General features: G+C 40.6%; 2 protein-coding genes across 5 annotated transcripts in view; both read right to left on the bottom strand.

The window, feature by feature from the left end:
• Positions 1-2,168, bottom strand: part of DNA2 (DNA replication helicase/nuclease 2) — a 47,474-nt gene extending 45,306 nt beyond the window's left edge. For both annotated transcript variants that reach the window (XM_060112945.1, XM_060112952.1), the window contains exons 1-2: positions 2,017-2,168; positions 387-572 (exon numbers count right to left, since the gene is read on the bottom strand). In XM_060112945.1, coding sequence (XP_059968928.1) covers positions 387-572; positions 2,017-2,090 — 260 coding nt within the window. In that variant the 5' untranslated portion in view covers positions 2,091-2,168. The remainder of the gene's footprint in view (positions 1-386; positions 573-2,016) is intronic.
• Positions 2,169-14,179: 12,011 nt separating this feature from the next.
• The window catches only part of SLC25A16 (solute carrier family 25 member 16), a 35,183-nt gene continuing 22,466 nt past the window's right edge, over positions 14,180-26,896 (bottom strand). The window contains exons 4-7 of one of the 3 annotated variants that reach the window (XM_060112971.1): positions 26,617-26,683; positions 22,073-22,235; positions 17,347-17,415; positions 14,180-15,744 (exon numbers count right to left, since the gene is read on the bottom strand). In XM_060112971.1, coding sequence (XP_059968954.1) covers positions 15,588-15,744; positions 17,347-17,415; positions 22,073-22,235; positions 26,617-26,683 — 456 coding nt within the window. In that variant the 3' untranslated portion in view covers positions 14,180-15,587. Of the gene's footprint in view, positions 15,773-17,342; positions 17,416-22,072; positions 22,236-26,616; positions 26,684-26,896 lie in introns of those variants that run through there. The other 2 variants (XM_060112977.1, XM_060112964.1) reach the window with 2 other exon arrangements.

The raw sequence follows: 26,896 nt of genomic DNA, 5'->3' as shown, positions 1-26,896 counted from the left end.
CCCCTGCATCAGCAGGCAGACTCTCAACCACTGTGCCACCAGGGAAGCCCTAAGGATGTTCTTATGCTGTGATTAGTTGTCCTCTTAGTGAGAACTAAATGAGGTTTAAGCTGCAGTCCCAGAAAGTACTGGGAAATAGGAAGTAGTGATTTAATAAATCCCCTTGTACTTGATTTTCAAATGACAATAAAAATCAAGTTTTGGAATAAGCGACTTGAGATGCTGGTGTAATAGGCACAATCCTTATGCAGAATTAATTCAGGTTCATATCTACTCTCTTTATTAACAATTAAATTATTGCAACAGCCACACAAGCCCATGGGATAGTTTGTAAGATGGCACCCTTAAGACTGCCAAATCAACGCCCAAAGTCACACAAAAATTACCAGTCATTCCTAAGGATACACAGTTCTTTACATTCTAGCGACTGCGAAGCAGTGATGATTAGGTGCTTTTCATGCTCTCCTTCTTCATTCTGTACAATATTGACTGCTAATACCAGGTACCGGTTATCCATTCCTCGGCTCAGAACTGTTGTAGAAAAGGAAGCTTCCACCTTCTTTTTCTGAAATCTAAAGCATACACATACAAAACTACTGTAGCACAAGCATGAAATAAGAAGCCATCCAATCTCTTTTATCTACAAACCAATCTTCTAGTTTTCTAGGTTTGTTTCTTCCGGTAAGCTTATCACAAGACCATTGGCTAAAAGAGGTAAAGAGAGAGAGAGCAAGGGTATAGCAGAATTCCTATTATAAAAACTTCCCAGAAGCAATGCCATTTAAAACATACTTATGATATGGAATTTTCCAAATATAAGCTCTATGAGGAGCTCTTTGGGACATCTATGATTATGAGGACGAATGGTAAACTGAAAAATATTAGACACAAATTCCTACCACTGGTGCAAACCTTCCCAAAGTACAGTGAAAGGAAATGTCTAGGACACTATCTTTTTGTAAATAAAAGATGTTTGTTATGGAAAAATATAGTGTGGGTGGTTTGCTGGAAGACCTACTGTGAGCTTCATTATTATATTAATCTTTCAATTAGGAGAGTACTTAGCAATCACCTAGTCCAACCTACTATTTAATGCAGGAAATCATTCTATAAAACCTCATTGGGGATCAACTAGCCTATGCTTTGCAGAGAAAGCAAGATTAATACCTGTCACCTTAACCATTCTTTCATAGAGTAACTCAGAAATTTCTTATTTATAATGGGCAAGTCGATTTCACAATTCTTTTATCTACTGATCCTATCCGCCTGAAAACTGCAAAATAATCTCTCCTCTAGAAAACATTAAGTCCCTCTTAAATCTTTCCAGTTTGACTGCAGTCTTTATCAGTGACAGTCCAAAGTCATTAGCTCTCCAGTTATTACCCTAAAACTTTACCCTAAAACTGTCTTTGTCACCCAACCTTTGTAACCCACCTAGGTTATGTTCCTCATTCACCTACCCCACGCAGCCTCAGGCCATGAATTTCCCAAGGTCAGCTGGGACGCTTTAAGGATCTCCCAAAACGAACTACTGATCAAAACTCAAAGCGCAAAGATCCGTCAACAATAATTAGCCTCAATATCATTACTACTGACAATTCTACACTAGGCTTGCGGGTCAATTTCCTCGACCATTTAAGCCGCTCTGAGGGTACAGATTTCTCCCTGGGATAACTTTCTCCAATTAAACATGAAGAAAAGCATCTAGCAGTTGCAATTTCGTTTTATGAAGACATTTAAGGTGGCTAGGACTCCCCATATTCAGGAAAGTGGTGATATCAATGTTAAGAATGAACTGCTGGGTGAGGGAGAGTATTCAAGCTCTGGCCCGGGCTTGGCCCCAAAGAGAGCCCTGGGAAACAGACCCCAGCTCCGGAGGCTCGTCGGGAGCCCCGGGACCTGAGCCTGGTTACTCTGCCCCAGCCCCGGTCCGCGGAGACGCGGGTGCGGCCTCTCCCGCTCCCTTCTTTTCAAATCTCCCGCTTTGTTCCCAGACCCTCCCCCCGCTCCGCTCACAGCTCCGCCGGCGGCGCAGCCTTATCTCCGAAACTCTTCTCCATTAGCAGCTCCAGTTCGTCCACCTGCTCCATCCCGAGCGCAGAGACCTCAAACTGCCACCAAGTGAAATCAGGGGAACCCGGAGCAACACTGCGGGAAAAGGAGCGCGAGGCCGCGTGGCGCCGCGCGCATGCGCCAACCAGCCGAGGTCCCAAGAGACCTGCGCGGGCAGTCCCTCCCGCGCCCTGAGCGTGAGGCGCTTTTGCTCCTTTGCCTTAGGGTTTGGAAAACAGGGAGTCTTCGTAATCTGGCCCAGACTAAATACTCCGGCTCCTCTGTCTCTCTCTGTCTCTGTCTCTCCCCCTCCCCCTTCCCCTCCCTCCCACTCTCTCGACACGCCGACCCATGTCCTACACACGCACTTAGTATGAACAAAACCCAAGGCGTCCCTTGTTAGCTTCCGGAATTTTTCACTCTTTGGAAAACAACCTCTCCTCCTTTCTTTCTGGCTCAACTGAGAAAATGGAACCTGTCAGAAAAGAACTTCCTCATCATGCCATGACTAAATCTACAAAACCACTAATATCTCCTCCCCGTTTTATAACCTCCTCCCACTTTTTTCAGCAGTGGACAGAGCGTTCCTCCTATCAACGGGCAATCCCTCTACTTGGGATCCCAAGGTCTTTTGCATTCTCAAGGGCATTACTTCTTCTGTTATTCCCTCATTATCTACTATCCTCAATCTGGCCCTCATTATTGGATCGCTCCCTGGCCTGTAATGCGTCCCAGTAACTCTCATCTTTAAATGATGTTACCTTGATGGAACCTTTTCTCTCTTGGCCACCATCCTGAGGAAAACTTCTTTAAAGAATTTTTTTCAAGGGTATATCCAATTTGAACTCCTATTCACTTTCCTTTTGCTTTTAGTTTTTTGAATTAAAAGTCAATTTTTTTACATACACAGAATATTAAAAACCACCTTTAAAAATAATATGCTACAGGGCTTCCCTGGTGGCACAGTGGTTGAGAGTCCGCCTGCCAATGCAGGGGACACGGGTTCGTGCCCTGGTCCGGGAAGATCCCACATGCCAAGGAGCGGCTGGGCCCGTGAGCCATGGCCGCTGAGCCTGCTCGTCCAGAGCCTGTGCTCCGCAACAGGAGAGGCCACAAGAGTGAGAGGCCCACGTACCATGAAAAAAAAAAAAAGAGTCATGTACCAAAATGTTTATTGCAGCTCTATTTACAATAGCCAGGACATGGAAGCAACCTAAGTGTCCATCAACAGATGAATGGATAAAGAAGATGTGGCACATATATACAATGGAATATTACTCAGCCATAAAAAGGAACGAAATTGAGTTATTTGTAGTGAGGTGGATGGACCTAGAGTCTGTCATACAGAGTGAAGTAGGTCAGAAAGAGAAAAACAAATACCGTATGCTAACACATATATATGGAATCTAAGAAAAAAATAAAAAATAAAAAAGTTCATGAAGAACCGAGGGGTAAGACAGGAATAAAGACACAGACCTACTAGAGCATGGACTTGAGGATATGGGGAGGGGGAAGGGTAAGCTGTGACAAAGTGAGAGAGTGGCATGGACATATATACACTACCAAACGTAAAATAGATAGCTAGTGGGAAGCAGCCGAATAGCACAGGGAGATCAGCTCAGTGGTTTGTGACCACGTAGTGGGGTGGGCTAGGGAGGGTGGGAGGGAGGGAGACGCAGGAGGGAAGAGATATGGGAACATATGTATATGTATAACTGATTCACCTTGTTATAAAGCAGAAACTAACACACCATTGTAAAGCAATTATACTCCAATAAAGATGTTAAAAATAATAATAATAATAATATGCTACAGAATATTTAAAATATACAGAAATGTGGGACTTCCCTGGTGGTCCAGTGGGTAAGACTCCGAGCTCCCAATGCAGGGGGCCCAGGTTTGATCCCTGGTGGGGGAACTAGATCCCACCTGCAGGCCACAACTAAGAAGTCCTCATGCCGCAACTAAACATGCAGCAACGAAGATCCCGCATGTGGCAACTAAGACCCGGAGCAGGCAAAATAAATAAATATATATATATATTTTTTTAATTCAGAAATGTGTAAAAAATAATGATCACTTCCTAAGGGTTTCACCCAACTTAAAATAATCTTTATCAAGAGTTATCTTTCACATTCATGTTTATTCATATAAAAGTATGAAGAAGTTATGATCAACTTCCTGGAAAAACAAGAATGGAAAATCCTTGCCTGTAGTAGTTACAGATTTTGTACCTGTGATGCCACAATCAACTGGTTTTCTGCCAACATCGCAGGCCCTCTTCAATCTCCTTTACTGTCTCTTCATTTTTCTGCCCAATCTCTAAATGTTGAAAGTCCTCAGAATTCAGTCCTGAAAATTTTATTTGTCTACTAGCTCCCTAGGTTATTTCAACCATTTTCATGGCTTTATTTATTTATTTTTATAAACTTATTTATTTTTGGCTGTGTCGGGTCTTCGTTGCTATGCGCGGGCTTTCTCTAGTTGCGGTGAGCAGGGGCTACTCTTTGTTGCAGTGCATGGGCTTCTCATTGAGGTGGCTTCTCCTGTTGCGGAGCATGGGCTCTAGGCGTGTGAGCTCAGTAGTTGTGGCTCACGGACTCTAAAGCACAGGCTCAGTAGTTGTGGCGCACGGGCTTAGTTGCTCCGCGGCATGTGGGATCTTCCCGGACCAGGCAGGGCTCGAACCCGTGTCCTCTGCGCTGGCAGGCGAAGTCTCCACCACTGCGCCACTGTCATGGCTTTAAATACCATCTCTATCCTGCCAATTCTCAAATTCATATTTACAGGCAAGGCTTTTCCTCCAAATTCAAGAGTCCAACTGGCTGCTTGACATCTACACTTGGAGGGAAGGGGGAAACTTCTTTAACATGGCCAAAACGGAAAAAGAAATTTTTTTTTTGGCTGCGAGGCTTTCGGGGATCTTAGTTCCCCAAACCCAGGCCTCCTGCAGTGGAAGCGCGAGGCCTAACCACTGGACTGCCAGGGAATTCCCTAAAATAGAACTTTATATTTCCCCAACAAACCTATTATTCTTCTCAGTAATAGCACTGACCACATCCAATCCAGAGGCAGACCGTAGATTCTGCCTCTAAAACTATCTTAAATCTCTTCATTCCTTTCCATTTCCACTGTCACTACCTAATCATTATCTCTCACATGTGCTTCCATTCTTGTCTCCCTGCAATTTATTCTTTTCCCTTTCCTAATATTTTATCATAAAAACTTTCAAACGTACAGAAAAGTTAAAAGAATTATATCATGAATACCATATACCTATCACCTAAATTTTACAATTAACATTTGCTATCTTTAGCAAATGTTATCATTCATTATCACAATGTATATCTATCTATCCATCCCCTCTATCCATCCATGAATTCAAGTTTTTCTTTGTAAATGCATTTCAAAATAGCAGACATCAGTGCATTTCACCCCTGAACACTTTAGCATGCACATCATTAGCTAGAGTTCAATATTTTGTCTGTGGTACTTTAAATGTTTTATGTAAATTTCATATGTGAATAGTAGAATTTACATAAAATGAAATGCACAAATCTTGTGTGTACCATTTGATGAATTTTGACAAACATGTTTGACACCAATACTTATTAAGATACAGAATGTTATCATCACCCCCAGAAAGTTCTCTCATACCCCTTCCCAGGCAATTCCCACATCCATCCCTACTGGAAACCCAACCACTAAACTGATTTTTTTTCACCCAAGATCTGATTTGTCTATTCTACAACTTCATATAATGAAAATCACATGGTATGTACTATTTTGTATCTGGCTTCTTTCACTCAGTATAATGTTTTTGAGATTCATCCCTTTTGTTACATAAACCAGCAGTTTGTTCCTTTTTATTGCTGAATAGTAGTCTACTTGGTCAGTCTCCAGTTGAAAAACACCTAGATTATTTACAGTATTTTGCTATCTTGAATAAAGTGGCTACAAATATTCTTGTATACATTTTTTCATGGATGTGTGCTTCTGTTTCTCTTGAGTAAATACCTTGGGGTGATATTTCTGGGCCATGGGTAGGTTTATATTTAGGTTTAACGTAAGAAACTGCCAGACCTTTATGCAAGTGGTTGTAACATTTTACACTATTGCCAACGATGTTTCAGAATTCCAGTTTCTGCATATACTTGACAACATTTGATGCTATCAGTCTTTTCAGTCTTAATTTGCACAGCCCCATCACTAATGAAATTATTTTATCATGTGCTCAGTCATTTGTATATCGCCCTTTGTAAATGTCTGTTCAGATCCTTTGCCTAGGGACTTCCCTGGTGGTCCAGTGGTGAAGAATCCGCCTTGCAATGCAGGGGATGCGGGTTTGATTCCCGGTTAGGGAAATAAGATCCCACATGCCGCAGGGCAACTAAGCCCACGCACTGCAACTACTGAGCTCGCGCACCTCAACTAGAGCCCACGTGCTGCAAACTACAGAGCCCACGCGTCCTGGAGCCCGCGCCACAACTAGAGAGAGAAAACCCACAGGCCACAACTAAAGAGAAGCCAGAGCACCACAATGAAGAGTCCACATGCCACAAGGAAAGACCCCGCGTACCTCAACGAAGATCCTGCATGCCGCAACTAAGACCCGACGCAGACAAAAATAAATAAAATAAATAAATAATAAATAGGGCTTCCCTGGTGGCGCAGTGGTTGAGAATCCACCTGCCAATGCAGGGGACACGGATTCAAGCCTTGGTCTGGGAAGATCCCACATGCCGCGGAGCAACTAAGCCCATGCGCCACAACTACTGAGCCTGCGCTCTAGAGCCCGTGAGTCACAACTGCTGAAGCTCACGCGCCTGGAGCCCATGCTCCACAACAGGAGAAGCCACCACAATGAGAAGCCCGTGCACCACAATGAACAGTAGCCCCCGCTCGCGGCAACTAGAGAAAACCCGAGCACAGCAACAAAGACCTAACGCAGCCAAAAGTAAATAAATAAAATAAATTTTAAAATAATAATAAATAAATCTTTCAAAAAATCCTTTGCCCATCTTTTTCTTAACTGCATTGTCCTTTTATTATTGAGCTACAAAATTTTTTTTTCTTATTTGGCTGTGCCAAACGGCATGGGATCTTAGGTCCCCGACCAGGGATTGAACTCAGGACCTCGGCAGTGAGAGCTTGAAGTCCTAACCACTGGACCACACGGAATTCCCCAGGAATCTTTTATATAATTCTTAATAAAAGACTTGTCAGATAGGTTTTGTGAGTATTTTCTCCCCATCTGTGGCTTGCCTATTCATTTTCTTAACAAGATTGTAACCCAGCAGGACCCTATGGGGCCTTCCCCAAATCCTCTGCTTTAGCTCCTCTCTGAAGTCCTTAGATAATAGTATCTGATACACATTTCCTGAGTAGTTCTATAGACGTGAAAATCCCCCACCTTGTGGGATCTCAGTTCCCCGACCAGGGATTGAACCTGGGCCACAGTAGGGAAAGCCCGGCATCCTAACCACTAGACAACAGGGAACTCCCTGGAAGGTGCTAACTACTTGATGATCATGAACACATAGCCCCCAGGCCTGAGGGAGCCTGACTGATGATGTTAACCCCTGTGACACCGCCCTGTTACCTCACAAGCTGATCACATAACCTGCGACCCCACCCCCCTCACCTGGCCTTTAAAAATGCTTTGCTGAAACCCTTCGGGGAGTTTGGGGGTTTTAGAGCATGAGCCCTCCATCCTTCTTGTATTGGCGCCTTATAGTAAATGCTGCACTTTCCTTCACCACAACCCAGTGTCAGTAGCTTTACTGCAGTGGTGAGCAGACCCAAGTTTGGTTCAGTAACAAGATCTTTAGATATGTGTAAATTGTAATCTTTATGAAGTCTAATTTATCCATTTTTCTTCTATGCTTTTCGCTTTCTGTGACCTGTGGAATCCTTGCCAACCCCTAGGAAGTAGAGATATTCTCCTTTGTTTTCTTCTTGAAGTTTATTGTTTTATTTTTCATTTAGGTTTATGATCCATCTAAAATTAATTTTTGTGTGTGGTGTGAGGTAGAGAATGAGTCGTGTTACCCGCTCCCCGTCCCCCCAAGCATGTGCATATCCAGTTTTTCCAGTAGCACCTGTACAAAAGACTACCCTTCCCCCATGGGATTGCTTTGGCACCTTGTTAAAAAAAATCAAATGGGCTTCCCTGGTGGCGCAGTGTTTGAGAGTCCGCCTGCCGACGCAGGGGACGCGGGTTCGTGCCCCGGTGTGGGAAGATCCCACATGCCGCGGAGCGGCTGGGTCCGTGAGCCATGGCCGCTGAGCCTGCGCGTCCGGAGCCTGTGCTCCGCAACGGGAGAGGCCACAGCAGTGAGAGGCCCGCGTAGCGTACAAAAAAAAAATCAAATGACTATATAAGTATAGGTCCATTTCTGGCTCTTTATTCTGGTGTTGTTTTTTTTTTTTTTGCGGTACGCGGGCCTCTCACTGCTGTGGCCTCTCCCGTTGCGGAGCACAGGCTCCGGACGCGCAGGCTCAGCGGCCATGGCTCACGGACCCAGCCGCTCCGCGGCATGTGTATGTCTTTGTTCTTTTTAAAGATTGCTTTGGGTATTCTAGGTCCTTCACATTTCTATATAAATTTTAGAATCAGGTTGTGAATTTCTACAAAGAGCCTGTTGAAATTATGATTGAGATTACATTAGACCTAAAAATCAATTTGAGAAGTATTGATTTCTTTAAAATATAGAGACTTCTAATGCATTAACCTGGTTTATCTCTCCATTTATATAGATTTTCTTTAATGTCTCTCAGCAACATTTTGTAATTGTCAGTGTAAAGCTCTTGCATATATTTTGTTAAATTTAAGTATATATATATTTTTATAAGTTTTTTTAAAATGTATTTATTTTATTTACATTTTTTTTGGCTGTGCTGGGTCTTCGTTACGGTGCGTGGGCTTCTCATCGTGGTGGCTTCTCTTGTTGCGGAGCACAGGCTCTAGGCACGCAGGCTTCAGTAGTTCTGGCTCACAGGCTCTAGAGCACAGGCTCAATAGTTGTGGCACACAGGCTTAGTTGCTCCGCGGCATGTGGGATCTTCCCGGACCAGGGCTCGAACCTGTGTCCCCTGCATTGGCAGGTGGATTCTTAACCACTGCGGCACCAGGGAAGCCCTAAGTATATTTTTTTATGTTATTTTAAATGAAATTGTTTTCAATTGCTTCCTGCTAGTATTTAAAAATACAATCTTTAAAGTTTACCTGAGGACTTTCCTGGTGGTCCAGTGGTTAAGATGCCACACTTCCAATGCAGGGGGTACAGGTTTGAACCCTAGTCAGGGAACTAAGATCCCACATGGCGCATGGTGCGGCCAAAAAAATAAGATAAATAAAATTTACCTTATATCCTGAGACTTTGCCAGTAGTTGTTTTGTGGATTCATTAAGACTTTCTATGTAAATAATCATGTCATCTACAAATAGAGGCAATTTTACTTCTTCCTTTCTGATCTTTATGCTTTTTATTTCACTTTCTTTCTTAAGTTCACTGGTTAAATAGAAGTTCTGACACTGGGCATCCTTGCCTTCTACTGATCTTAGGGGGAAAGCATTCAGTATTTCACTATTAAATATGATGCTAGCGGTAGGTTTTTCATGAATATTTGCTACGGTTATCTAATCTATGTAAAAAACAAAAACAAACCTCCAAAACTTAGTGTCTTTAAACAACAATCTTTTTAAAATTTATTTATTTATTCTTTTTTTTTTTTTTTTTACTTATTTATTTTTGGCTGCGTTGGGTCTTCATTGCTGCGCATGGGCTTTCTCTAGTTGTGGCAAGCGGGGGCTACTCTTCGTTGCGGTGCTCAGGCTTCTCATTGCAGTGGCTTCTCTTGTTGCAGAGCACGGGCTGTAGGTGTGAGGCTTCAGTAGTTGCAGCACTTTGGGCTCAATAGTTGCGGCTCGCGAGCTCTGGAGCACAGGCTCAGTAGTTGTGGTGCACTCGGTCAGTGGCTCCGCGGCATGTGGGATCTTCCTGGACCAGGGCTCGAACCCGAGTGCCCTGCATTGGCAGGCGGATTCCCAACCACTGCGCCACCAGGGAAGCCCTATTTATTTATTCTTGTGGCGTGTGGGGTCTTAGTTCCCAAACGAGTGATCAAACCTGTGCCCCCTGCAGTGGAAGCGAGGAGCCCTAACCACTGGACCGCCAGGGAAGTTCCCAACAATAATTTTTTTAGCTTATGAATTTTCATTTTGGGCAGGGTTCTGTGAGGAAAGCTTTTCTCTGTCCATGAAGCATCAGCTGGAAGCTGGAGGATCCACTCTGAAGATGGTTTACTCAAATGGCTGGCAAGTTGAGGCTGGCTGACAGTTTCTCTACAGGGGTTGCCTGGCTTCCTCACAGCATGTTGTGAGGATTCCAAGAGCAAGCATTCCAAAAGACCGATGGAAGCTGTTTCAGCTTTATGACGTAACTTCAGAAGTAACACAGCATCACTTCCACTGTAGACACAAGCCCACTCAACCAGATGTAAGGGGAGGGAATGGTCTCTACCTCTTGATGGGATGAGTGTCAATGACATGAGAAGAACATGTGAGATGAGATGTCCGGTTGGAAAATTAATCTGACAAAATGTTCTATCAGATTGAGGAAGGTCTACCCTAATGTGATTAATTTTTATAATGTATCAATTTTGAATTTTGCCAAGTGATTTTTCTGCATCTATTGAAGAATCATGTGTTTTTCTCCTTTATTCTGTGATTACAGGAGATTACACTATTGACTTAAGATTGTGAAGCAACTTGGCGCTCCTAGGATAAACCCAATTTCGTCACAATACAATAAACTTTTTATGTATTGCTGGATTTGATTTGCTGATATGCTGTTAAAGATTTTTCCATCTTTGTTCCTGAAGGATACTGGTTGGTAATTTTATTTTTCTGTAACAATTTGGTCAGGTTTGGGCATCAAGGTTATAGTGGCATCATAAAAGTACTCTTCTAATTTCTGAAAGTTTGTATAAAATTATTTCTTTCTTAGATGTCCAATAGAATTCACAATCTGAGCCTGGAGTTTTCTTTGTGGAAGGATTTTTGATAAATTCAGTTTCTTTAATTGGTTATGCAGATTTTGTTTCAGATACATCAGTTTTGGTTGTGATTTTCAAAGCCTCTGCCATTTCATCTAAGTCATCAAATTCCTTAGCAAACAGTTATTTAGAAATCCTGTATTATCTTTTTAACATCCACAGGATCCATAGTAATGTCATCTTTTTCATTATTTTTTTTTTTTTGGCCACGCTGCATGGCTTGTGGGATCTTAGTTCCCCAACCAGGGACTGAACCTGGGCCTTCGGCAGTGAAAGCATGGAGTCCTAACCACTGGACCACCAGAGAATTCCCCATTCTTGATACTGGTAATTTATGTCCCTTTTTAGTTATCAGTCTAGCTAAGGGGCTTACCAATTTTGTTGATCTCTTCAAAAAACCAATTTTGGGGTTTGTTATTTTCTCTATTGTCTGTTTTTAATTTTGTTGATTTCTGTTGTTTTTTATTTTGTTGTTTTGTTTGTTTGTTTTGGCTGTGCCGGCATGTGGGATCTTAATTCCCCAACCGGGGATCGAACCCACACCCCCTGCATTGGAAGCACAGAGTCAACCACTGCACCACCAGGGAATTCCCTGATTTCTGTTTTTTTTTTTTTTTTTTTTTTTTTTTTCTTTTTGCGGTATGTGGGCCTCTCACTGTTGTGGCCTCTCCCGTTGCGGAGCACAGGCTCCGGATGCGCAGGCCCAGCGGCCATGGCTCACGGGCCCAGCCGCTCCGCGGCATATGGGATCCTCCCAGACCGGGGCACGAACCCGTATCCCCTGCATCGGCAGGCGGACTCTTAACCACTTGCGCCACCAGGGAGGCCCTGATTTCTGTTTTAAGTGCATATAATTGTTGATAAAGCAGTGATCTTTGTAAAAATATAATCAGGCAATTTTATTCCCCTACTGAAAACCTTCAAGGCTTCCCACTGCATTTAGAATAAAAGACAAAATCATTACTATATCCTATAGAGCCCTAAATACATTGATCTGCCCTTTGTCTACTTCTCCAACCTATTTATTGCTACTCCCTCACTCAGGGAGCTTCATTCACACTGGGCTTCTGACAATTCCTGTGTCAAACTAAACTTTTTCCTGTTTCAGAGTTTTTGTACTGTGCTGTTCCCTTCACCTGGGCCATTCTTCCCCCACAGCTCTTTGCAGGACTACTTCCTTTTCATGTGTAGACTTAAAGTTTAGCACATCAAAGAAACTTTTCCCTGACCATTCTAAAGTAGCACTCTGATCCTTACACCCAACAATTATTCTCTATCATGTAATCTATTTACTTCCTTAATAAGCACTTTCTAGGAATTCCCTGGTAGTCTCATGGTTAGAACTCTGTGCTTTCACTGTCGAGGGCCCTGCATTCAATCCCTATTAAGGGAACTAAGATCCCACAAGCCACTTGCTGGAGGGAGGGGGGCCGGGGGCGGGGCAAAAAAAACTTCTAAAGCACTTTCCAAAAACTATAATCATTCTATTAATTGGTTTGTATTTATTACATATTAGAGCTTTATGTGAATAGGAAGGATACTACTGTGTTGAACTATAGCATCATGGCTAGTAGACTACGCTGTAGGCTGAATCTTAGATCCACCACTTACTGTGTGAACCTGGGCAAGTTACTTGATATCCCTGGGTCTCAATTATCCCAACTGTAAAAAAGGAATATTTAACAGTGCCTATCTTATACTACTGTTATAGAGTTAAGGCATCAAAAGTGCTTAAAATAAGGAATGGAACATAGTAAATCCTCAGGAAATATACATGACTTATTATTTGTCATTGATTTCTAGTTTGTAACAATGTCTAACATTCAAAGAACTGACATAAGTGTTTAAGTATACAGTTGCTATACAAGTATGTCAGATATCATTGGCCCAACTCTGCAAGGCAGTGTATATTCATATAATATAGGTATTATTATTTGCCATTCATCCTGGCTCAAGTTAGCAACAAGACATTTCTGTGAAGAAAAAACAAATAACTTTCCTTCTAAATTGCTCTTTCCCTGAAATATTTGTGCCTCGTTTCTCTCTACTAGAACATTTTCTCCAAAAACAGGGACCAAACCTTCCTTCTGCCCATCAGTAAACATCACTGAGCAACTATTACGATATCATACCCTGTGCTCCTTAAAGGGGATGAAGGTATGACTCTGCCCATGAAAGAACCAATTGGGAGGACAAGTAAACATGCAGTAACCAAAAAGTATGGTACATACCCTGTTAGAGAAATACCCAGTGATAGATGCTATTGGGAATCCAAATCAGACTGCAAGTACAGCTAACAGACCTCTCAAAGTATGCCCCCATAATGCTGATATAATCCGTGGCACACAATGGGTGCTGCATAAATGGATGTTGAGTAATCTGGGGGAAAATGTTGTAAGATATTATTATATATACCCACTAACCTTTTTATCTCCATACAGACCACCATTAAGAGCTAGGAATGGTACCTCACTCATCAATCCCTAAACAAAATCACTGCCCCATTCTATAGATCAGAGGGCTGTACCCAATAAAAGGCAAGGAAAGTATTACAATGGAGATCAAAACAGAAACAGTCAGTATTCAAACTGAAGATAATCCGTCAAGAGTCACTTTGCATTGGGCTTCCCTGGTGGCGCAGTGGTTGGGAGTCCGCCTGCTGATGCAAGGGACACGAGTTCATGCCCCAGTGCGGGAGGATCCCACATGCCGCGGAGCGGCTGGGCCCGTGAGCCATGGCTGCTGAGCCTGCACGTCCGGAGTTTGTGCTCCGCAACGGGAGAGGCCACAGCAGTGAGAGGCCCGCGTACCGCAAAAAAAAAAAAAAAAAAAAGAAAAAAGAAAAAAAAGATTCACTTCGCATTATCAATCTGAAATAAATCAGATAAAAATACTGTCATTATTTTAAGTATTCTTCCATTATGTTTAATATTTGTGCTTCAATATGTAAATAGTTAAAAGAGAGGAATAATTGTTGAAATATGAATAAAATTTATTTTTAATAACCTATGTATTCTGTAACAGACACAGAATGCAAATTTTTATTTAAAAAAATATTTGCAGTCCTCTTTTATTGTTAACATAACTGAGATACTTATTTTATACATTTAAATTATCTTGAGATTTGATAGCAGTATTTAGCTACAGTGTAGCCGAGAAATGAAAATATACAAAATAGTTTTAGGAACACATGTATTTTTACCTGTGGGTACATTATAAATCATACAAAGATACACATTTATTTTAAAATAAAGACTTTGAAAATGAAACCAGTTCATAAAATTTTTACCAAGTTATGACAAGAAATCTTTTATGCAAAATAATAAAAATTGAAGCAGAAATAACACTTTCAATTTAGTTTTCTAATGTCTTAAAAATCACATCAATTCTACAAATTGCTGTTTCTGAGGACAGAACTATAACTGTTCCCCTCCCATTTTTGTCATGCTTATAATAAAACATAAAAACTACTCTAAACATAACTGGAATTCTTACATTTTAAACCATTTTAATATAAATGATAGCAATTCAGATCATGTTTTACATTTCTACTTAAGTTTATATTGCACTAAAATTATTTTACGTGGAAGAACTAGTTGCTGTGTCATAACATAATACTCGGAAACATTCTTTGACATTCACATCTATATTAATGGATATATTTCACAGTCCATTTAAATAAATTTTCTAGTATACATCAAATCATCTAACAAAAACAAATCTATAATGCTAACTTGTTTTGAGAGCAAAGATATTCAGTATTTACTATTACTGCCTTTGGGAAATACATTGACTTTTAAAAACACATTTAAATCACTCAGAAACTGGGAATGACATTTGAGCAATACCTGAAAATTCTTGACTTACCGATGAGTCTCTACACGGTTACTTTTTGAATACAACATTTATCAAAAAATGAAGAGAAAAAGTGTTTGTCCTTTTATCCAGTGGAGCAGAATTATGAGAAGAGAAATATTAAGAATAATACTTCAATGCTGGCTTCTAACCTATGTTTTATATAACTTAAAATTTCAGCTCTCATCATTCTGCTGCAATATAACCAAGACTGTTAATAATAATAATAATAATAACAATAACAGCAACCAACATTAGAGTCTTTGAAAATCATGATTACAATTAAAAGCTTGGAATAGCATGATAAAACTAATGGCAACTTTTTGAATCCCATTTTAAGTTAGTTCTATCCAAATAATACTTTAAAATGGTTTCAAATAACCTTACTGATTAGCCAGCATCAGCTTAGGATTTTTTTGCAATGTTCTAAGATATAACTTTTGGCGTAAAAGTATAGTAAGCACTTTTGATTTGTGATGAATAGAAAACTCAAGTACTAAAATACCAGTGGTTCCTGTGACAGGGTAAATATCCCCCTTCAAGTAATGTTCTCCCCAAATTAAATTAACATTTTATTTTTCCCTCTGAGAGTTTATTAAGGAAAAGAAATAACGATATGTTTTAATTGAGGTGAAAAAACTGCTTCATAAGTTCATATGTTGTAAAAGCCACTGCCTGAGAAGGAACGCAGCGAATGTAATTAAGAGATAAACCACGATATAATCCTTTGCGAATTCCATGGTGTCCATAGACATACTTCATAGTCTCCCGCATGGTACTGAAAGAGAATGGTTAAATGATGACACCTTTATGCCCAGTCACGAAGAGACAATTTCAGGATCCATAATAGCATTTTTAAAAGAAGCTAAAAATGCCATCTTGAGTAGATTTTGGAAGGCAAGTGTTAAAACAAGCTAAAGGACTTCCCTGGTGGCACAGTGGTTAAGAATCCACCTGCCAGTGCAGGGGACTCGGGTTCGATCCCTGGTCCGGAAGATACCACATGCTGCGGAACAACTAAGCCCATGCGCCACAACTACTGAGCCTGCACTCTAGAGCCCAAGAGCCACAACAACTGAAGCCCATGCACCTAGAGCCCATGCTCCGCAACAAGAGAAGCCATCGCAATGAGAAGCCCACGCACTGCAACAAAGAGTAGCCCCTGCTCACCACAACTAGAGAAAGCCCGCGCGCAGCAACAAAGACCCAATGCAGCCAAAAATAAATAAATTAATTAATTTTTAAAAAAAACAAGCTAAAAATTCATAATAAAAGAGCAATTCATTCCAAACAAGTACAAGCATTATGCATAGAATTCCGGGGCTCATTAATACAATGTATTTTGTTTGCATTATGTCTGTGACATTTACTAGCAACACTATTTCATAATAATATTTGAAATATTGATGTAGTCTTTTTAAAGGATATATGAGCAGTTGCCCTTTAAACTCTCAAGTTTCTGCTCAAGTTCTATGCTACAATGAGCAAATGGTTATAGAACTAAAGCTTGAAGGACTATCTCCCAGATTTCATCAATAAAGACTTTCTTGTTTCAGTGTTCTTTCCTTTCAAACCAACATTTTGGGCTTTGTCTTTCTCGTTCAATATGCAATGTAGACTGAAATATTCAAAAAATCTTTTGGGTGAATGAAGGCAATTCATGGTCCTGAATAAACATTCTGCTCTTCCCCTGAGGAACAACACATCACCAATCAAACAGAATGATTCGAAATCTCTACAGATTATAGAAAACTCTAGAGCTGTGCTATGCAATAGTGGTAGCCACTAGCCACATGTGGCTACTGAGTACATGAAATGTGGCAAGTCCAAATTTGAGATGTGCTGTGAGTGTAAAATACACCCTGGATTTCAAACACTTAGTGTTTTTTTTAAAAGGATGTAAAATACTGAAATGTTGAAGTGATAAATTTTAAATATATTGGTTTAAATAAAATATTTTAAAACAATTTCATCTGTTTCTTTTTATACTTTTTTAATGTGGTTAGGTTACCAGAAAATTTTAAATTACATATGTGGCTCACATCATATTTCTATTTAACAGAGCTGCTCTAAAATTAAATTTGTTTTTGTTTTTTTTTTTGGCCGCAAGGCTTGTGGGATCTTAGTTCCCTGATCAGGGATCGAACCCTGGCCCCCACAGTGAAAGCACCGAGTCCTAACCACTGGACCACCAGGGAATTCCCTAAAATGAAAACTTTAACAGGAGGATTAGGACCTGATTAAATTCAGTTTACAAAGAATACTATGGGAGATAAAATGAAAGCTCTAGACTACTAGTGAGATCACAGTCCTATCTCCCTACTTACTATACACATTACATTTCCTAAAGAAATTGAACAATGACAAATGAAGAACTTACAGGCACTTTTCAAATTCTGGAAGAACAGTTCCTAACTGCATTCGCCGACGTGTTACATCAAATGGGTAGCTAAAAGAAGAAATAGAAGGACTTAAAAATGATTTTTAGTTTTCTACTCAGCAATTATTGAATACAAAGCCCTATGCATGCTAGGAAATAATGTGCTCCTATTTTCTTACTGTTTTGTCTAATCTGGGAGTCAGGATATAGGCATATGAATAAAATCAAATAACAATACAGAGATCTCCTTGCCTTTGCCTAAGAGGTTCCCTTGGGTTAAATGATTCTTCTCTTTCATCACCCAATATCAAGTTCTATTTATTCCCCAAAACCAAATTAAATGCCGCTTCCTGAGGAAATAGACAGGGTGCTTTCCATTGTATTCCTAAGGCAGGGTTTCTTAACTTTGGCACTATTGCCATTTTGGGTTGGAAAATTCTTAGTTGTGGGAGCTGTCCTGGGCATTGTAGGATGTTTAGGTAAATCCCTGGCTTCTACCCACTAGATGCCAGTAGCACACCCCCAGTTGTAACAACAAAAAATGTCTCCAGACATTAATAAACATCCACTAGAGACAAAACCACCCCAGTTAAGAACCACTACCCTAAGAGTATTCAGCAAGCGCCCCTGTATACAGTAGGCCAACAAAAAATTCTCCTTAAGGGCTAAAATTAACAATACAGATAATTGCATTTAGAGGATAGAGAAAATTCTATGTGAAAAGATTGCCTGATTCTGCAACTATGTATGGTGACGAATGTTAACTAGACTTAATATCAAATCATTGTTATATACCAGAAACTAATATGATATTGTATGTTAATTATACCTCAATTTAAAAAAATTTTTTAAAGATTGTCTAAAATGAAATACACAAAAGTAATCTCTTAGGAGTGGGACCCCAGGTGATTTTTTTTTTTTAATTACTTTTTTGGGGCTAATGTTGACTGCTTATGTTAGGTCTTGTGCTAAGCAATTTATGTACATTATCTCATTCCATCTTTACAACAACTGTGTGAAGTAGGTACTGTTATCTCAATATTAAGATAAGAAAATTGAGTATTAGGGCTTCCCTGGTGGCACAGTGGTTGAGAATCTGCCTGCCAAGGCACACGGGTTCGAGCCCTGGTCTGGGAAGATCCCACATGCCGCAGAGCAACTGGGCCCGTGAGCCACAACTACTGAGCCTGCGCGTCTGGAGCCTGTGCTCCGTAAGGAGAGAGGCCGAGATAGTGAGAGGCCTGTGCACCATGATGAAGAGTGGCCCCCGCTCGCCGCAACTAGAGAAAGCCCTCGCACAGAAATGAAGACCCGACACAGCCAAAAATAAATAAATAAATAAATAAATAAATTTATATTAAAAAAAAAAGAAAATTGAGTCTTAGAGACATTTTCCATGTCATAAAGCTGCTTTCTACTTCCCTATTCAAAGCTCTCATTTATACATATATATATATATATATATACACACATATGTATATATACATACATACATATATATAATATATACATAAGTGATATATGACAAAAATAATTATATGCTTTTATATACATTTAAATTTACTATGAAATAATTATAATAAAAAAACCACCCATGTACCAACCAAACAGCTTAAGAAATAACATTACTAATAGATGAAGAGCTCTATGCATATAAGCAGCATCTCCATGAATTACCTTTTTTTTTTTTTGGCCCTGCTTCACGGCTTGCGGGATCTTATCTCCCCAACCAGGGATCCAACACATGCCCCCTGCAGTGAAAGTGCGGGGTCCTAACCACTGGACCACCAGGGAATTCCCCTCCATGAATTATCTTTTTTTTAATTTTTAAAATATTTATTTATTTATTTTTGGCTGTGTTGGGTCTTCGTTGCTGCATGCAGGCTTTCTCTGTTACGGCGAGGGGGGGCTACTCTTCGCTGTGGTACGCGTGCTTCTCATTGTGGTGGCTTCTCTTGTTGTGGAGCACGGGCTCTAGGCGTGCGGGCTTCAGTAGTTGTGGCACGTGGGCTCAGTAGTTGTGGCACGTGGGCTCAGTAGTTGTGGCGCACGGGCTTAGTTGCTCTGCAGCATGTGGGATCTTCCCGGACTAGGGCTCGAACCCATGTCCCCTGCCTTGGCAGGCAGATTCTTAACCACTGCGCCACCAGGGAAGTCCTGAATTATCTTTCAATGGGAGGTGGAGAGAGGAAAAAACTTTACGGGGAATAAAGGGACCAAAACCTCAACCTGAAGGATTCAGTTTCCAAGCAGGAAAAGATATGTCTGGGTAGAAGGAATTGATTAATAAAGAGAAAGTAAGAAGACAAAGTACAAGGATCAGGACTAGGGAAATAACAATGGGAAAGAAAGAAAATAACATTCTAGGGCTTCCCTGGTGGCGCAGTGGTTGAGAGTCCGCCTGCCGATGCAGGGGACACAGGTTCGTGCCCCGGTCTGGGAAGATCCCACATGCCGCGGAGCGGCTGGGCCCATGAGCCAGTCCACAACAGTGAGAGGTCCACGTACCGCAAAAAAAAAAAAAAAAAAAGAAACATTCTAGGTAATGTTTTTAAGCAAAAAAATGACAAAAATATTTGGATATGTACAACGTGAAAAATGATCTCAAGGAATTATCAGGACTAGAAGATTAATGGTGATCAATAACAAATAGGAAAGTTGGGGGCCGAGGACAGACATGAAAAAGAAGACAAGAAAGCAGTATATGAATTACAGAGCTTGAACTGAGGACAGAAGTCCAGGTAGAAACATCCAAGAGCTTGCTAGAGAAGTAATGAGAGTCAGCAATGAAGATTTAAATAGAATTAGTTATCTGTACAGAGGTGACCATTGAAACCATAAAGATAGATGAGCTATTCTGGGTGTTTACGGGAAGAGCAGAGGACCAAAGCCTGGCTAGGCCTTAAAAAAATCAGCACAGATAGGTAGGAGGAGGAAGACATGAATTAGCAAGAAACCTGAAAAGGGAAAGTTGCCACAACTAAGAGTTCGCATGTCACAACTAAAGATCCCGCATGCAGCACCAGAGAGCCCGTGTGCCGCAACTAAGACCCAGAGCAGCCAAATAAATAAATAAATATTTAAAAAAAGAGTCAGTGGGTGTAGAATATAGCTTATGAAGTAAGTGGAAAAGAGAAGACAGATTTTAAAGATCTAAATTGGAAGTAAATAATGAAGAAAAGGGGCAGTAAAACCAAGAAGAGAATCAGAATAGCTAGAGGTGATCATGTCTCTGCAAATCAACAAGGTTCCGCAGCCATGTTTCTAAAAGTAAACTACACACCTTTTTTTTTTTTAATATTTATTTATTTATTTGGCTGTGTCAGGTCTTAGTTGTGGCATACGGGATCACTCTTGACGCGTGCGGGATCTTTTAGTTGTGGCATTTGGGATCTTTAGTTGCGGCATGTGGACTCTTAGTTGCGGCATGTGGGATCTAGTTCCCTGACCAGGGATTGAACCCGGGCCCCCTGCATTGGGAGCACGGAGTCTTAGGCACTGGACCACCAGGGAAGTCCCTACACCTTTTTTCCTTTACTTTCAGTCTAGTATGATCTGCTCCCACACACAAGTATACTGAATCTGCCTTCACAAAAGTAATCCTTCATTGTGAAATCTGATGAATACCTTACTTTTCAGTACTTATCTTACTTTGAGTTTTCTTTTTCCTTTGGATACTCTTTTTTGAGCCTTTGTGACACTACTATTTCCTATTGTCTTCCTGTTTCTCAGGATACTCCTCAGTCACAGAGAGCTTCCCTTCTTCCTGTTCCTGAAAAGTTCCTGCTTCTTAGTATTCCAGCCTTTTTTTTGATCTCATCTATCCAATCTCTCTTGGTCTACAGAAATTCTCTAAAGCCAACTTTCCAATTACACTTTCCATCTAATTTATCTATGTCCCTAATACATTTATATTAATATAAAACTCCTTTGCATTGCTACTGTCTTAATAAGAGTATAGGCTTCTTGGGACTTCCCTGGTGGCACAGTGGTTGAGAATCCTCCTGCCAATGCGGGGACGTGGGTTCAAGCCCTGGTCCGGGAAGATCCCACATGCCGCAGAGCAACTAAGCCTGTGAGCCACAACTACTGAAACCTGCGAGCCTAGTGCCTGTGCTCCGCAACAAGAAAAGCCACCACAATGAGAAGCCCCCACACTGCAACAAAGAGTAGCCCCGACTCGCTGCAACTAGAGAAAGCCTGCACGCAGCAACAAAGACCCAAAGCAGCCAAAAAAAAAAAAAAAAAAAAGAGTATAGGCTTCTTTCTTGAGGCAATACTTTTGTTTTTCCTTCAGTGAAATTCCCAATGCCTAGCATACTGACTGGCACAAAGTAGGCCTTCAAGATTTAGTGCAAGAGAAGTTGTACCTACACACACACACACACACACACACACACACAATAAATGGCTCAAATTTCAGAAAACTCATACAGGCAATTCATGAGGAAATATGGGTGAAAACTATAGTGTTTCTTTTTCCTTTCTTTTAAAATCCACAGAAATTGAATAGGTTCAAACTAATTTGGTCAATTTGGCACGAAGTTATTTATAATATGCTTAAAGTGCAGGCACTTTGGAAAAAATGTATTAAATTAATATTTATATTTTGCAAGGGATCCTGTGTTTTATTAATCTATTAGAAAAAATAAGACAACTAACTAATGCTAAAAATCAGTATTGGATAAATGTAATTTGACTTAATTAAGTTGATGAAGAAACTTACGATATTGTCTGTGCTATTGCTCCAGCAACACCACCACAAAGTAAGTTTATGTGAGTTTTCAAAACTAAGACATTAGGATTGTCTGATGAAGGTCTGCCAAGAAGGGTAGGAGCATGGGAAAGCCCAACACTCTTTAAGGTACCAAAAGTAAAAAATGAAACACCTGAAAAACAAAATATAAATTCACCACGATGCTTAACAGAATGTGAGCTGTGAGAATACACCATTCTTACATAATAACCAATTAACTCAAGGGACTAACTATGCATTTCCTGATTTCCAATGTTTGGCTTAACCTAAGATAAAAAGATTTAATTAATGTTTACAAATAACTTAAAGATAACAAAATTACCACCTATAAAAAATTATACATTGTTTTTTCACACACTAACGTAATGTTCAGTTCACTGAATAAAGGTAGTAGTTGAGTATAATGCCACCTTATACATGAATAGAATTGAACAGTTTTCCAAGGTTTTACATAAGTAAAAGTTAAATTAATGGTTAGTAACCTTAAGTAAACATGACATATTTACAATAACAATGATGGTGATAACGTAAGGTAGAGGCAAGAAATTCAAAAGTGATAAAGCATTGTTATTTCAATTCAGTGTCTAATGCTGTCTTCGAGGAAGAGTTATGACAATGAGAGAGACACTCACCAGACACATGGAATCTAATGAATACTGAATTAAGTTACTGATAATGTGCAGCTGGTGCTGACTGAATATTTACACCATTTTATAATAAAAGGATTAAAGTCATACATTAAAAAAATTAACAGAACTCAAGTATACTTATTAACTAAACATTACTCAAGATATCTTGCTATCTACTGAATTTAAAAAACATATTGAAAAAGATACTTGATTCTTTTTTAAAAAAATTTATTTATTATTATTTTTTAAATTTATTTTTGGCTGTTGGGTCTTTGTTGCTGCATGTGGTTTTTCTCTAGTTGCGGCGTGCGAGCTTCTCATTGCAGTGGCTTCTCTTTTTGCGCAGCACGGGATCTAGGCACACGGGCTTCAGTAGTTGTGGCACGTGGGCTCAGTACTTGTGGCTCTCAGGCTCTAGAGCGCAGGCTCAGTAGTTGTGGCCCATGGGCTTAGTAGCTCCATGGCATGTGGGATCTTCCTGGACCAGGGCTAGAACCCGTGTCCCCTGCATTGGCAGGTGGATTCTCAACCACTGCACCACCAGAGAAGTCCCGATACTTGATTCTTAAGAACAAATAAGCACTAACAAAAATTCAGTCTAGGATAACACCTCAATATATGCATTTATTCTTTGTATTAAATTCTTAGGATCTTATAGTATTTTATAACGATGCTATACAACTTTAGAATATTCATACACTTTTTCTTAAAGAAGTGGTTTTTATTTTTTAATCTTTAATTTTATTTTTATTTATTTATTTTTGGCTGCATTGGGTCTTTGTCGCTGCACGCGGGCCTTCTCTGGATGCGGTGAGTGGGGGCTACTCTTTGTTGAGATGCACAGGCTTCTCATTGCAGTGGCTTCTCCTGTTGCAGAGCACGGGCTCTAGGCACGCGTGCCCCAGCAGTTGTGGCACATGAGCTAAGTAGTTGTGGCTCGTGGGCTCTAGAGCACAGGCTCAGTAGTTATGGCACATGGGCTTAGCTGCTCTGCAGCGTGTAGGATCCTCCCAGAGCAGGGCTCAAACCCGTGTCCCCTGCATTGGCAGGCGGATTCCCAACCACTGTGCCACCAGGGAAGTCCCCATACTTTTTTTTTTTTTTTTTTTTTTGCGGTATGCGGGCCTCTCACTGCTGTGGCCCCTCCCGTTGCGGAGCACAGGCTCTGGACGCGCAGGCTCATCGGCCATGGCTCACGGGCCCAGCCGCTCTGCAGCATGTGGGATCCTCCCGGACTGGGGCACGAACCCGTGGCCCCTGCATCGGCAGGCGGATTCTCAACCACTGCGCCACCAGGGAAGCCTGACTCTACATTTTGATGGCAATAGCAGCCAAGCCATTGAGACAGATCCTGCCACTGGGCCTACAGAAGATGGAATCATTGGGTCAGAAACTCAGAGGTTAAGATCAAGTAATGGACTCATAATTAAAGACCACTCAAAAAAAGCCACAAGAAATAAAACAAACAATGAACTAACTAACTAAATAAAGACCATCAAGCATAGGAGGAAGCAAATAAACATATATTTATAACATATTGGGGGGGTCTAAGGATTCAGAAAAATAAGCAAACAAGATAAGAAAGGAATAAAAAGAAACGTAAAAAGAAAAACAGGGCTTCCCTGGTGGTGCAGTGGTTAAGAATCCGCCTGCCAATGCAGGGGACATGGGTTTGAGCCCTGGTCCTGGAAGATCTCACATGCTGCGGAGCAGCTAAGCCCGTGTGCCACAACTACTGAGCATGCACTCTTGAGCCCGTGAACCACAACTACTGAGCCTGCGTGCCACAAGTACTGAAGCCCGCGCGCCTAGAGCCCAAGCTCCGCAACAACAGAAGCCACCACGAGAAGCCCACACACCGCAAGGAAGAGTAGCCCCTGCTTGCTGCAACTAGAGAAAGCCTGCGTGCAGCAACGAAGGCCCAATGCAGCCAAAAATAAATAAATAAAACACATAAATTTATTAAAAAAAATAAAAACAAGAAAAACAAGTGGAAATCAAAGCAAGGTAAAGAAACAAGTCCAAATATATCAATAATCACAATAACCATTAAGTATACTAACTGTCAATTAAAAGATTTCACTGACCAGATTAAAGAAATACCCAGCTATATATATATAATGACTACAAAATAAATACCTAAAACAAAAACATGACAAAGTAGAAAATGAAAGGATGAAAAAAGATATCCCAGGCAAATATTAACTTGGATCTGGGCAAAAAAAAATTATGAATGGGGGAATTTGAACAATGACAATATACTAGATGATATTAAGAAAGTTTCATAATGGTAAGACAAATACCATAAGATATTACTTATATGTGGAATATAAAATATGACACAGGGCTTCCCTGGTGGTGCAGTGGTTGAGAGTCCGCCTGCCGATGCAAGGGACACGGGTTCGTGCCCCAGTCTGGGAAGATCCCACATGCCGTGGAGTGGCTGGGCCTGTGAGCCATGGCCGCTGAGCCTGCGCGTCCAGAGCCTGTGCTCCGCAACGGGAGAGGCCACAACAGTGAGAGGCCCGCGTACCACAAAAATAAATAAATAAATAAACAAACAAATAAATAAATAAATAAAATATGACACAAATGAGCCTATCTATGAAACAGAAACAAAATCATGAACATAGAGGACAGACTGGTGGTTGCCAAGGGGGAGGGGGCTGGGGGAGGGACGGAATGGGAGGTTGGGGTGAGCAGATGTAAGCTTTTATATATAGAATGATAAACAACAAGATCCTACTGCCTAGCACAGAGAACTGTATTCAATATCTTATGATAAACCACAATGGAAAAGAATATATATATTAAAAAAAAGAATGTTGGGTTTCCCTAGTGGCGCAGTGGTTAAGGGTCCGCTTGCCAATGCAGGGGACACGGGTTCGAGCTCTGGTCTGGGAAGATCCCACATGCTGCGGAGTAACTAAGCCCGTATGCCACAACTACTGAGCCTGCACTCTAGAGCCCACGAGCCTCAACTACTGAAGCCCACGTGCCACAACTACTGAAGCCCGCGCGCCTAGATCCCGTGCTCTGTAACAAGAGACGCCATCGCAATGAGAAGCCCACGCACTGCAACGAAGAGTAGCCCCTGCTCACTGCAACTAGAGAAAGCACGCACACAGCAATGAAGACCCAACGCAGCCAAAAATAAATAAATAAAATAAATAAATTTATAAAATCAGTAACGAGCCAAAATGCCAAGTATCATCACTTTTATCAACTGCTGCACTGTAGGTCCTTAGCTGGTACAGTAAGATAAGATAAACATAAATAGACAAAGAAATAAGGATTTGAACAGAAGTAAGAAATATGATGTTATTTGCACAGGATGTGATGGTTCACACAGAAAATCCAAAGCATTTACAAGTAACATGGTAGCTGGCTATCATATCAACAAGTAGAATAATGGCTAGCTATAAAATCATATAAAACTTAAATCAAGCAATAAACTGAAAATGTAATTTTCTAAAAGACACAACAAAACTTATAAGGTGTCTATGAATATATCTATCAAAAATGTCCAAGATCTGTATGCAATTTCATTCAGAATTCCAGCAAGGATTTTTGCGCAACATCAAAAAGTGATTCTAAAATGCACATGGAATAGCAAGATATCTACAGTCCTTACATTCCTGAAAAAAAGGAGCAAGGGCCTTGTCCTACCAAATATAAAGACTTACTATAAAACTGCATTCTATTATTGTTTTAAGAACTAGCACTACAGATCACCGGGGAAAGGAGAAATTAATCAATGACTATCCTTAGGGAGGAAAAAAAGTAATTCTGGACAGAGTAGGGGCTTAAATATAAAATGCTAAACTTTAAAATCATTCCTACAAGAAAATGAAAAACGAAGATTTTGCCAAATTTAAAACATACCTGCATATGGAGCCATTCCTAATATAGTAGGCATCAAGCCTCTGTAAAATCCAAGGAAACCACCTTCCTTTTGAGTGAAGAAAAATTAGAAGTGAAATTACACTGGGCTCATTATGATAAATGCAAAAGAACAAAAGCAAACATTATATAGGAAAAATTATTCTGGACCCACACTGAAACACAGATGTGTTTTCACAATTATGATTAGTATCAGTAATGATAAGTAAAATAATAACTATTCAAAACAATGACATTCAAAACACTTGCCTAAATATAAAAG

The sequence above is a fragment of the Mesoplodon densirostris genome, chromosome 1, assembly GCF_025265405.1.
Source record: "Mesoplodon densirostris isolate mMesDen1 chromosome 1, mMesDen1 primary haplotype, whole genome shotgun sequence".
In the NCBI taxonomy this organism is placed as follows: domain Eukaryota; kingdom Metazoa; phylum Chordata; class Mammalia; order Artiodactyla; family Ziphiidae; genus Mesoplodon; species Mesoplodon densirostris.
This window is presented reverse-complemented; position numbering and strand designations above follow the sequence as displayed.